At 39.8% G+C, this 12,182-nt stretch overlaps 1 protein-coding gene across 1 annotated transcript; it reads right to left on the reverse strand.

Annotated features, from left to right (window-relative positions):
* Nucleotides 1-922: 922 nt before the first annotated feature.
* sphk2 (sphingosine kinase 2) lies at nucleotides 923-12,130 on the reverse strand. Its single transcript, XM_026371851.1, has 8 exons — nucleotides 11,996-12,130; nucleotides 8,617-10,232; nucleotides 6,095-6,244; nucleotides 5,908-6,002; nucleotides 5,681-5,796; nucleotides 4,996-5,196; nucleotides 3,284-4,877; nucleotides 923-3,141 (listed from the first exon to the last, which is right to left on the reverse strand). The coding sequence occupies exons 2-8, from the start codon at nucleotides 9,077-9,079 to the stop codon at nucleotides 3,079-3,081; spliced, it is 2,682 nt and encodes an 893-aa protein (XP_026227636.1). The 5' UTR covers nucleotides 9,080-10,232; nucleotides 11,996-12,130; the 3' UTR covers nucleotides 923-3,078.
* Nucleotides 12,131-12,182: the final 52 nt, after the last annotated feature.

Raw genomic sequence — 12,182 nt, forward strand, 5'->3', positions numbered from 1 at the left:
TGTGAGTGCTTAATGTGCTGAAACTGATAATATGAGTATTTATATTAACATATAATTAAAAGACTTAATAATATATATTCAATATATTCAATGACAATAAAGATATTCTGATTCTGTGCTATAAACAAAACCTGAAGTTTAGACTGGTGCAAAACCATTGAATTCAGTTATTAATACATACATAGACGAGACTTTTGCACTTTACACAAACTACACTCAACTCTCTTAATGTTTTCAGGCTCAACAGCTGCATAGCCATCATTATGAAAGACAGGGCCATTTTATTAATTTTCTTCAAATTTTGATTTTGTAATTTTAATGTAAAATGTAATTTTAGAGTGAGGTCAGTTGTTGAAAAGCATGAAGTACAGTGGTTCAAAAGAAGTGAGACACGGAGATACTTTGTGAATGTAAATCATGGTAATAATTATAAAAATGAATCTATGAATCATTGTTGGTACCAGTCAATTCTTTTGATTTGTAGGAGTCTTTCTTTTGAGTTGGCTACACATTTCACTACACTACTGTCTGGCTGAGTGACTTAATCTGAGCCAACAGACCTCATATCTGAGGATTGTGGCTAAGACCTCTAAAGAAAATGTATAAAAACATACAATTTAAGAGTGAGATGGTCAAATGGCTTAACTAAAGAAGTAAGGAAACAGTTTGTTGGAAAAAATAAACTGTTTTGCAATGATTTATCTCTTTTGTTTATTAGTGTGACTAAATTAGAGACAAATTATGTTTTCTATGGGCAGTGGTTTAAACAATGCATTAGATACCAAAAGAATGTTGCTGATAAAATCAACTTCCTTCTCATTATGTCACACAAACACGTCTGACTTTTTGCCATTAGCTTCACTGTGTACAAAGACACACTGGTGAGGCAGTAAACAGAAAATACAGCAGATTTGCTCCAGGCAAACTTGTCATTACATTTATTCAAAACCATATGACTATTAACTGTACATTGTATATGTACACATTTTCATTCTTTTAGTAATAAGTACAATTTCATTACAGGCAGTGCACTACTGACATTTTAATGTTTAGGAAGGTAAACTGATTATAACTAGTCTCTTAAACATTGAGAGTAAACATTTTGGCAAAACTCCATTCAAAGTATACAGATTCTTCTATTTGGTAATGTTACAAGACTAGACTTAAAACCTTGTACTTACATTCTGTAGCTGTGTAAGCACAGTGTAATTGTGGTAAAGTAGCTGTATTGTGCATCCAAAGGGAGTGGGGGGAAAGAAAAAATAACAGCCTGCTAAGCAAAGAGTTTTACTCAATTTTTCCGCAGTCAGATTTAAACAGAATTTACAGGCGTATTATACAAAAACATTGATTTGTCCAGGCTTGACCAAGACATACAGTATGTTAATGACAATCCAAGCAGCCAGAACATGATCTTACTGACTGACACACTGCACATGCTAATCATTTATCCGTTTTCCAGACCAAGTATATCATTAATTTTTAAAACATGACAAAACTCTGCTGTTTGATTTTGCTTTGGAGCACATCACAATTTGGAAGTACTTAAGTTCTCAAGATTGAAATGTAAAATCCAATATACCATTTATTTCAACAGAGTAGCTAATTTATCATAGTGCAAGGAGTTTTTCCTCCATCAGATTTATAATCCTAATCAAAAGTCTGCTCTCACAACACAGAGCTGTTGATTTTAGTGTTGTTTCTTTATTTGCTTCTTTAACAGAATATTCTAAATGATTTTATAAGTCCTACTTCTCAAACACTATCAGTGTTCAACTTTAAACAATTAAAAGCATTTCAGCCTAGGAATGTAATGTGATCCATTTATTATAGTATCTGGAGAAGACTATTAAGTCTAGTGCATGAATTTTCTAGAAAAGAATATTGCATCTTACTCTGCATTACTCTATATGCATTTCAAAGTTACTAAGCATTCTAGTGTTGTGATTTTCTGTGCTGCTTCAACTCCAGTTATTGTGCAAAATAAATGCAGAGAGACAGTGATATATTGCAGACATGAAACAATGCTTAGTGCTAATGGTTGTGATTGAGAGATTTCTTGAAATGAACAGTCTAAAACCTTTTATCTTGAGTATGTTGCAAAGTCTGATATCACTGACATCATCATTGTGTATCTACTGGCTGAGGAAAATACAGGCAGGTAATATAAAATGTCACCGTTCAATAGCTCTATTCATGTAATTGTGATGAAAAGCTTCATCTAGCTGCTCGACATTATCTCACCGGCATAAACAAAATGGTAATTAAAGCGTTCTTGTATCCACTTTTTTCTCCACTAATGCTTTAAAACGGTGGAGAGCAGCGTACTCAAACATACTCAAAGCAGGAAGTTGAGTTCACCAATGTCTAAGGATATAAGCATAGCTTTGCATTTAAGTTGTGGACGGACTCTCACACTGGTGGATAAAGATCTCTAAGGTTTCCTATACAAGTAAGAAAGGGCAAAGTTACAAATGAACTGTCCAGCGTCAGATAAGGCATTTCTTTTAGGGACGGAGGTTTTTCTATTCAAACATTTAGACACTGGGGACGGGGTTAAAGATAGTCTGTGACAATTTTCATGGGGGGCTGGCCCATGTGAATCTCATGTTATTTTATAGCTTTTCATGTTTCAGAACATCTCTCTTTGCACTTAATCTCTCGATCTCATTGTAAGGCATAAATCAGGTAGTGCTTCTCTGCATGCATACTACCATGTATACCAACACATGCACATTCTGCACAAAAAAAAATCTCATAAATATTCGATTGTTCTTCCCTCCTATTATCCCAGGCTGTGCAGTTTTCATGCTTCTCAGTTTACGCTGTTTGTAATCCAACAGCAGTGCAATGAGGCGTATTTTTCAGCCATGTTCAAATTCACTAATAATCCCTGCAGTCATGCTCCAATGATGCATGCCTCCTGGGCTATCCCTTTCTTTAAACTCAAGAAAAGCAGTTGCAATTCAGGCTATTTTATCCTCTCAGATACTCCCCTCTCTCTGAGTATAGATGGCAACACCGATTATAGAATTCAGTAGAGTGCTGCATCTGTAAATCAGCTCAACCAATCCCTGATTAGAATCTGGTAATCTTCACTCCAGTGTCACCAACAATGAGACGACCCATGGAAGGGTGAACCTGTAACATATTGAGAGATAATTGAAATATTATTACTGGCTCAGCCATTGACTATGTTACAGTTACATAAGCATGTGCTTTACTCACAGCTAAATCTAGAGATGACAATTACATTCAGTGAAACAATGTTTATTTTTCTGACCTGTGCCTGAAGTGGTCCATAGGGCACCAGTTCTCCATCCACAGTGAGTGTTCCTCTTGTAGACAGAGGCTGCAGCCTGAAGGCCCTGCAGGTGACATGGCTCACATACGGTGAGCTGACGGAGTGATGGGTTCCTCTTTCCATGGCAAAGAACAGTCTCAATAGAGTGGCTCTGGAGATCCCCGCCCTCACAAAGGTCAGATGGATCAACCCATCGTCAAACTTAGCTTGGGGTGCAGCGAAGAGGTCAGCCCCAAGGTGGGTCTGATATAGGGCTAGGACCAGGACAAAGTCACCTTCAATGGTGACCCAGTCTCTGGTGGGAAGGGGTTGGTCAAGTGGGGGTAACAAGTCATCTCTAGGGTGGTTTGAAGGCAGCGAAACAAAATGACGATTCTTAAGGGGTCCTGCTGGCTCGGCAATGTCAAAGTTAAATGATGAGGACGGTGTGCGTAGAGAAGGCGATGGTGAGGTGGAGTTTGGGGTGTTGGGACGGGGGGCGAGGTAGGATGAGGAGTGTGGGGAGGCACATGATGGAGAAGAGGGGGGTGTCGGCGAAAGAGACAGAGAGAGGGACGGGAGTTTAGGGGGGAGGGAGTTTGAGTGGGAGTGCTGAAGGAGCGAGAGTGGCCGTGGCCTGGAAGCGTTCTGGTTTTGGTCCAGGTTTTTAGGCTTGTAAGAAAAAGGAGAATGGCGAAAGGGAGAGGAGATGGTGAGAGCTCGTTCTCGAGAAACATCCAGTGGGTAGGGATCTTTCTGGTAGTAGGTTCCATTCAGATCCATGTCCTCTGTCCCACATGAAGTCCCAGAATCTGTCTCCACCTCCTGTCTGATAGGCTGACTGAAGAGAGCACTGGCTATCTGATTTGAAGGGGCAGAATTCTTTCTTAATGCCTTTCTGGCTTCTTGAAGGTTATCTTGGTAGGTATAACAACCCTCTGGCTCTTCATCTGCCTCTCGCCCCATGTCGACCCCATAGCTTTCTCCAAGTTCCTTTGCACGCAACACCCCCTCCTCCTCAATAGAGCCACTGCTGCCTTCCCCATCCTTCCCCCTATCCTCTTCTTTCATCTCGCTGGAATCTTGCTCTACTATTCCCTCATCTTCCCTTTCATCTTTGATCCCCGCCAGCCTTTCTTCTCTTCCCATATTGCATTCATCCTTTTCATTAGATTCTGAACTCGTCCCAGACCTCCCCTCTTCTGCTTCAATTTCCATCTCCCCCTCCCTTTCTCTGTCCTCCGCCAAGCTGCTTGCCCTCACCACACCAGTCCCTCCTCCTCTGGCCCTCTCTCTTCTCCTTTCCCTTTCTCTCTGCCTCTCCTCTTTTTCCCTCTCTCCCTCCCCCTTACGCAGGCTCCTCTGTTCGCTGATGCCCATGTCAGAGCAGGTGCGATGGATTGGCGTTCGGCAGAAGCCCTCAAGGCCTTCTGTGATGCTACGGGAGAGCGGTCTCCTAGGAGGAGGAGTGGTATCTGGTGATGTGGTGACAACCGAGGGTGGAAGGTAGGACAGTCGACCCTTGTAGGATCGAAGAGATGCTATGCGCACCAGGGTGCCTAGGGTGAAGCGAGCCGAGCCTAGACCACGATACCTGAAATAATAATTAATTTTACTACAAAATAAGGACATTTCAAGTTGAGCTATCTTTTATAATAGATAGTGCATAATACAGCTGCATTGGAGTTATGTTTAAATGAACACACACCAACCTCTCACTCTCTATGTCAACATCAGACACAAAGCCCCAAGCAACAGAAAGGAAAGAAAACAATCTCCTGGGTGCTGCAGTACGACTGTTGGATGAAGCAGGACTTGTGGTCACAGAGACCAGGTCCATGGGCCTGACACCACCTCTACAGAGCAAAAAGCAGCAGTTCAAAAGGAGGGGTTCTCGAAGGCACATGTCATACCTAAGAAAGTCAGAAAAAGACAAGACCTCTTGTCAGTAAAGATAAAAAACAACTGTTGAAATAATAGGTTCAATAATATCCACGTGCAGATAATCAGTCAGAGGTCAGAACAAAAACAGTGTGTTATTTTCTTTAAGGTATAACGTCTTGTTAATCAGGAACTCTTGTGTAAATAATAATTAGGTAGAGTCTTACAATGCTAAACTTATCCAACTTTTTCTCTAGCTGTGTACATTAACCTATTAACAATGCAAGTTATCAGCAAACACAAAGCTCAAAACATCAAAATTTTAACATGAAAACACAGTGAGAAAAACAAAGACTATAGTTAAATTGCACTGTTTACATAGACTAATTCCACACCTTTCACCTGGGCTAGAAAAACTAAATATTATTTAAAATTTAAAATTAAATATTGCATTTATAAATATAAATGAGATACACTACACATCGAAAGTTGTTGACTTGTAGTATACATGCTTACCCTGCGTAGTGGTTGATGGAGCCAGCCAGTGCATTCCCAGAGCCACAGGGCAGAATGCCAACAGGTGTTTTTATTGCTTGTTCCCAATCCGGACGCTCCATCAGCCCATTAACTACCTAGGTAACATACAACAGGAAATTCTGAAAATCATATCACTGAATACAGTTTAAACTGTACATGATTTTTTTTTTCTCATTAAATATAACCCTACTAAAAGCATTACGCACCTCATGCAGCAGACCATCTCCAGAGACGATGACAATGCCATCCCACTCTGGGAGCGATATCTCTCTGATAAGCTCCCTTGCATGGTTCTGACGCTCTGAGACACATTAAGTTAACACCTGTTAAATATGTACATATGTTTTGTGCACAAACATTAACTGCCTTTTGAGGCTGCCTTTGGTATGTTACCTGTCTGTATAAGGTTGTAGCTGATATTGGCCTCTCTTATCATTGGCAGGATATGGGTCTGACACCACTGCATTGCCTGGCCTCTCCCACTGAAAGGATTGACCAATAACAGTAGTCGTTTGGGCCGAGGTAGCAGACTTCTTGAAAATTCTATATGAAACGTAAGGAAAAGCAAAAATAAGTTAAAACACACACAGTTTTTGTCCAGAACAAAGAAAGAAGCTGGAGGTTCACTACATTTTTAAGGCCAGCCAACTGTGAGATAAGCTAAGCTGTTATTACATAGCGTTGCTCAACCCTGGACTCTGAGCATGCAACCTTTTGAGCCTCCTTTATTTCTCCACACAGGATTTACTTCACACAAGCCATTCTATGCTGAGTTTACCTGTTCTCCCAATGTTTATGTGGGTTTCTCTCAAAAACCAAAGAGGCCACAAATCAGCTCCTTTTCCACACTGTTGTGTGTATACCTGTTCCAAGCAGGTGTTTATAAGTACGGCAACAAAAGTGCTGCTTCATTCTCCAACGCATGTCACAGGGAGTGCTGCCAACTACAGCTATGTATATGAACAATGTCCTGTGCAGGAACAAAACTGCCACTGTCTGTTTACATCATAGACTGGTTTACACCAATGAAATTGGCAACACATACAGCTAGTAATATTGCTAGTTCAAATACAGACCTGACATACCCAAAATGAGCTGGGATTGGGCTGCACAAGTGCTTAAACATCATCATCATCTTCTAGTCATTTAAATTCAGATATATAGTATATAGAACACTGGAAGAATTTAGGAATTGAATAAAACAAGATGGCAACAATAAAACAGCTTTGCACCATGATTAAATATTTATCTATCCACCAAATCGGCATGCAAAAGCAGTAAAAGAGGGACCAGACCTTATTCTCCCTACTCTTTTATCAACTCAGTTGTGGAGCTTAGAATAAATACTGCAAAAAGCATCTGGAGTTTGCTCTAAATTATAGCCTAAGATGTTGCAAGATAAAGAAAGAAGATTAATTTGTTGCACTCTCAGATAATGTGGATTATGCAACACACTAAATAACTCAAATAAACAGTACAAAAAAAAAAAACAGTAAACATACAATAAAAATAATTATATATCAAAGATTCATACAAGTGTGATTATATCAACCTCACAATTATGAGAATGGTAACAGATAGAAAAGAAGAAATAAAGTCTGTTAGCAAAGTATAAAAAAAAAAAACAGTGGGTCAAACAGAAGGATGAACTGCAACAGAGTATGAATAAGCCAGAAGCAGAGAAAAACAAGTAGAAGCTAGAGGAAATTATAGAATGACAATTTTCTAATTGCTGAGAAGTAGACAATGATATTTGCAAAGCATATAAAACTGATTTGAGTGTTAAAGTTTAAAGGGGAAACAAGAAAAAAATGGGACATGGTTGTTTAGTGTGTGACATAAAGACAACCAAAAGAAACAGGTGAGAACACATAGTGAACACAAACACTGCTATCAGTTGGATTATTTTAGTTGGGGGATACAGTGCATGTGAAGTGGAGGCAAGCTGCAGTGGCCCCACCCTGTATATCTCAATATTTGATGCTGAATGATGTAGACCATGTGTGAAGAACAGATAAGGACAAAAGAAAGAAAGAAGTGAGGTGCTAGATTAGTGAAAAATGTAGTCATGTGAAACAAACAGAAAAATCCAAACTTAATAACACAAACAACAGATCTTACAGTCTAATAGTGTTAATCCCTCTTTGTTTTCTGCTAATTCAACCCTGGAAAGGTCAACTCCTCTTGATACCATTTATGTCCTCAGCGACAAGATGTGTGTGTTATACTGTACATACAGAAATCTTTGGTCACTGTGACATTAAGCTATACTTAGCAGCAGTTACAAAGGAGGCATAAATCAAGGCAGCACAAGGCAACATTGTGTAGTTTTTTGCAGGAAACAATAGCAATTCAAGACCTGACTCATTTAGGCCAGCCAAAGCAAATCCTATAAACACTATTATCTAGTGGATTTAAAAATATATATATCCATTCTAAAAGTCAACAATGCCAGTGAACAAGGTTCCATAATATAAACTGTGCAAACTCATTGTGTAATTGTGGATTAAAGTTCTAGCAAGATCAATAAAATTATTTACACCAACATCGTGTTCACCATAAACCTGCAGTGATAAAACTATTCTTTAGTTGACAGAAAGAAAACAATAGAGAACTACTTTTTAACATTTGCTGGCTGAAGACATTTGTTGACATTACCTTGGAAATAATCTTTCGTCTGATGTTTTATGGACCCAAAGAAAATCGATTAAATAGCAAAGTAACTGTCAGTAGATCAATTCTTAAAATAACCATTAGTTTTTGCACCCCTGGTGTTCACACTCAGACTCTTTCAGACATGAAGGTTTCCGTAAATACGAAAAAATGTTGTATTGTACATAACTGTACTGTACATAAAAAACAGATCTAATTGACAAACCTGGACAAACAAAGCCTCTTGTGAGATGCACACTCACCTGTATCAGCAGTGACGGTCACACCTCTAAGTAGACACTGCACAGCAGCGGACCACCTCTCAGCTTCAGGCCTGCTCTCTGCCAGGTAGGCCCTGACCTGCCGGCGTCGGGAAACACCTTTCCGTCGTTTGCCTGGCGGGTACCAGTACAGCACCAGGAGTGGGGGCGCAGGGGCGCGAGGGCAGCTGCACCCCACTAGCTCCGATAAAGGCAGCAGGAGACGGGCTTCTTTCCCCGGTCGTGGTGACAGGCGCTGGATATGTATGTGAGTGTGAGTGAGGGTCAAAGCATAGTTGGAAGCTGGAGCCAGAGTAGGGGAGGCAGCAGGGGAGAGTCCACCTGGACCACCAGGACTGCTGGGGCAGCTGTTACTGTTGCTGTTGCTGCCTGTTCCCCAACTCGCAAACTGGCCATGGAGCAGGGCTTCTGCTGGAGAAGGTGAAGACGGTTCTGGGGATCGCATCCTTACAGCTGAGGTGGACACAGTTTATCAGCAAGTAAAGTCTTGCAGTGTTTGGGGCAGGTTTTCTAGAGTGGGAGGTTTGAAGAGTAAAATTTAGCAGCTCATCCAGATCTTCAGAGAAAATCTAAATGTATCAGTCTGCAAACTATCACTAAAATCTTCTTAGAATTATTATTCTTCAGTGCTTGAGTCATGAATTAATGTCACAAAAAATCTGCCATGTCTGTTTGAGAAGTATGCCTTCATGTGAAAAGAAAAAAAAAATTCTTCGGGTTTACAGGATTCTCTGTGTAGCGTATTTATCCAGTGAAAATGCAAACTGGTAAAGAACAGTCTTTGTGCCTCATTTAGAGAGTTCCCATCACAGTTTGATCTGAAGAGCCATCAGCTTCTGCAAATTACTGTCAGTTGAAAAGTGTATAGACAAAACTTCAACATATTTAACAAGGTTTAGAATATAATTTTCCAAAATGAGATCTGTTATTTAAACACAAGTGTTCTTCAGAAAGATTGAATAAGTAAAAAAATAAGTTTACATAAAGCCGCCAATTGTGATAACATAAGGCAACTGAGCAGCCACTCAACATTACGATTTTAAATAACTACATAAATCAATAAAACTGACACTCTTAGTTGCATTGAAAAATGCATTCATTAAGTATGAAAGAGCAAACAAACACACCTTGTTTACATAAGGAGGCTACAACAATTAAATTAAATTAATTCACAAGCAAAGATTTGTGTAAAGTACATTGCACGGTAAAAGCTGGCCAAAAGGTAGTTAATGCCACAAAGATATGTTAATTGCAGGCTTCTTCAAGACCTTTGATACCTCTATTGCTATCTTTAAACTCAGTGATTTATAGGAGGCAGACAAGAGCAATGATAAGCCAGTCCTCTAGACAGTAGTGTGATACATTAAAATTTCATCCCAGCAAATACTGCTGCATTCATTCTGTCTGTCTGTTCTCCACAGAAGGAGGGTAAACACTAGATAAGACACTAAAGCTAAAAACAAAAAAACAAAAACAAAAACAAAGACAAAAACAAAAACAAAACAAAAGACAAATAAGGACACGTTTCCAAGTGGGTCCTTGTTTCATGTCATGGTAATGTCCTTGAGCCTCACGTTCCCTCCCAAAGAACTCTGTTCCTGTGTAATGACAAAGACAACAGTCAATTGTAACAGACACTGAATTATAATATGGGGTACCTATGTATTTTTAGCCTGAACTTAAAAAGGAAAGCCCACCAAAGTTACTAAATGTAATTTTTTGCAAGTAGTTGTACAAAGGTGAACATTACTGTGCCAAAATTTACATGTTTTAGAATAAATAACATGTTTTAGAACCAGCACAGAGCAGAGCCAATAATAAGAGGAACAGACTCTGGCTACAAGCTGAAGCAATACAAAATCCATCATGCCCCCTGACCCCTAGGTGCATCATTGCTGAAGCATACAATGACTCAGAGTTACACATCCTCAAATGCTTTGCTGAGACGCCACAATCATTTGGATGAAAGGTTGCATGAGAATGACCACAGAGGGTTGGTATTTCTTATTCAGGGCTTTTGCCTAACAGAATTTGCTTGTTTTTTGTGCTTGCCTGTCTTTCACAATTTGATTCTGGTATTGAGATTTTGCAAATTGCTTGCCCAAATGGTACTGGATTTAGAGGTTTTGCAACAATCTTCTCCTAATAAAGACACATCATTAATCTTTTCAAATGAGTTTAGGGCACATTTCACAATTTTACATAACTTGGAAAACAATTTTGGGGAAATGGTTTCCCTGTTACACTAATGAATAATGAAAAGCTCTGAGTCAGCAGAGTCCAGTTTATAAGACCCAAAGTACAATTATTGGTCTTTCACAATGGGACTTAGGTATGCCCTAAATTAATAAACTGGTCGCATATTTCTTTCAAGTTTTACAACAGCCAGGAAACATTATGTAAGCTCTGGTGCAGACAAAATCAATACTTGGCTGATGCCTTGTCCTGATAAAACTCATGTACATTCACACAAAAAAGTACCTCAGAGATGCCCATTGTTGCACCTTACGTCCTTGAAATGCAGGGCGGGGGCACCCAGAAATAAGAATCGACAGGCTAATTCTGTCTCCCGTACAATGAGCCTGCTGTTCACTGACTTCGGGGTGCTGTGGGCAAGTTTTCATTAGCTTAGCTTCTACTGTGAACTCTAAAGCACTTTTAACTTCGTACCGTTACATACTGGACACATAGTTTAAGAGTTTACCCAGTAACCCAGACAATCTACATGAATAAGTATGTTTTATTGTTAAACTTCTGCGTTATCTTCCCCCTGATGTTAGCTAGCACGTTTACAGACAGCTAGCATACTTTACTTAACGCTAGCTCGCTGTACTTAAGCACTGTCAAGGTGGACCCATTTTTATAAACATTGATAGCTTTAAAAACCTATGATTGGCAGGCGGAAAGAGTTTCACATTGTAGAGAAATAAGAATGAGCATAAAATCAACATGATAGCAAACGTTAGCTAATGTTAGGACAGCTGTAAACTGCAGCCTGACAAGCGCAGCGCAACATTGTGTTGTCAGTTAGCAGCGGCTAGCAGTTTTTAACATGTAACGCTAGCGTAGTTTACGATAACTTATTTCACCAAGATTACTTTATTCGTTTTAAAGACACTAGACATGACCGCTGGTGAAACGAAAATCTCATGTTTGACGTGTCCTCTCTTATTTCATCAGGTACCCAAGTTACCGGCGACACCGTTAACGTTAGCCAGGTTTGTTAACGGCCGTTATGATCCATTCTACGATGGCGGAAAACGTAAAAATGCTCCCTGTTAAAACGGTATTTTTTCCAGTAGGTGACTACAAATAAAACAAGTTGTTTGTGCCTCCACAAAGCAGAAAAAGCCGTCATTACCTCATCTTGTCTCCTCTCTGTCTACGACGGACAGTCGCTTGCTGTGCAGCGCTGGCTCGGTACAGGAAGTGTCTGCAGACGTAGTAGCGGCAGCTTTGAGCTGCGGAGAGGAAATCCAATGACGATAAGGAAAACACTGCAACACCCTCCGACATTCTCCAATCATTGACAGACGAGCACTTCCGGA

Source organism: Anabas testudineus, chromosome 16 (assembly GCF_900324465.2).
Source record: "Anabas testudineus chromosome 16, fAnaTes1.2, whole genome shotgun sequence".
NCBI lineage: Eukaryota > Metazoa > Chordata > Actinopteri > Anabantiformes > Anabantidae > Anabas > Anabas testudineus.

Excerpts from the sequence above, each read along its gene's own strand:
- sphk2 (XM_026371851.1), bottom strand. The coding sequence starts at position 9,079 with ATGCGATCCCCAGAACCGTCTTCACCTTCTCCAGCAGAAGCCCTGCTC. Across the intron at positions 6,003-6,094 it reads CTACAACCTTATACAGACAG|AGCGTCAGAACCATGCAAGG; the intron begins GTAACATACCAA and ends AATGTGTCTCAG. Across the intron at positions 3,142-3,283 it reads ATGGACCACTTCAGGCACAG|GTTCACCCTTCCATGGGTCG; the intron begins GTCAGAAAAATA and ends AATATGTTACAG.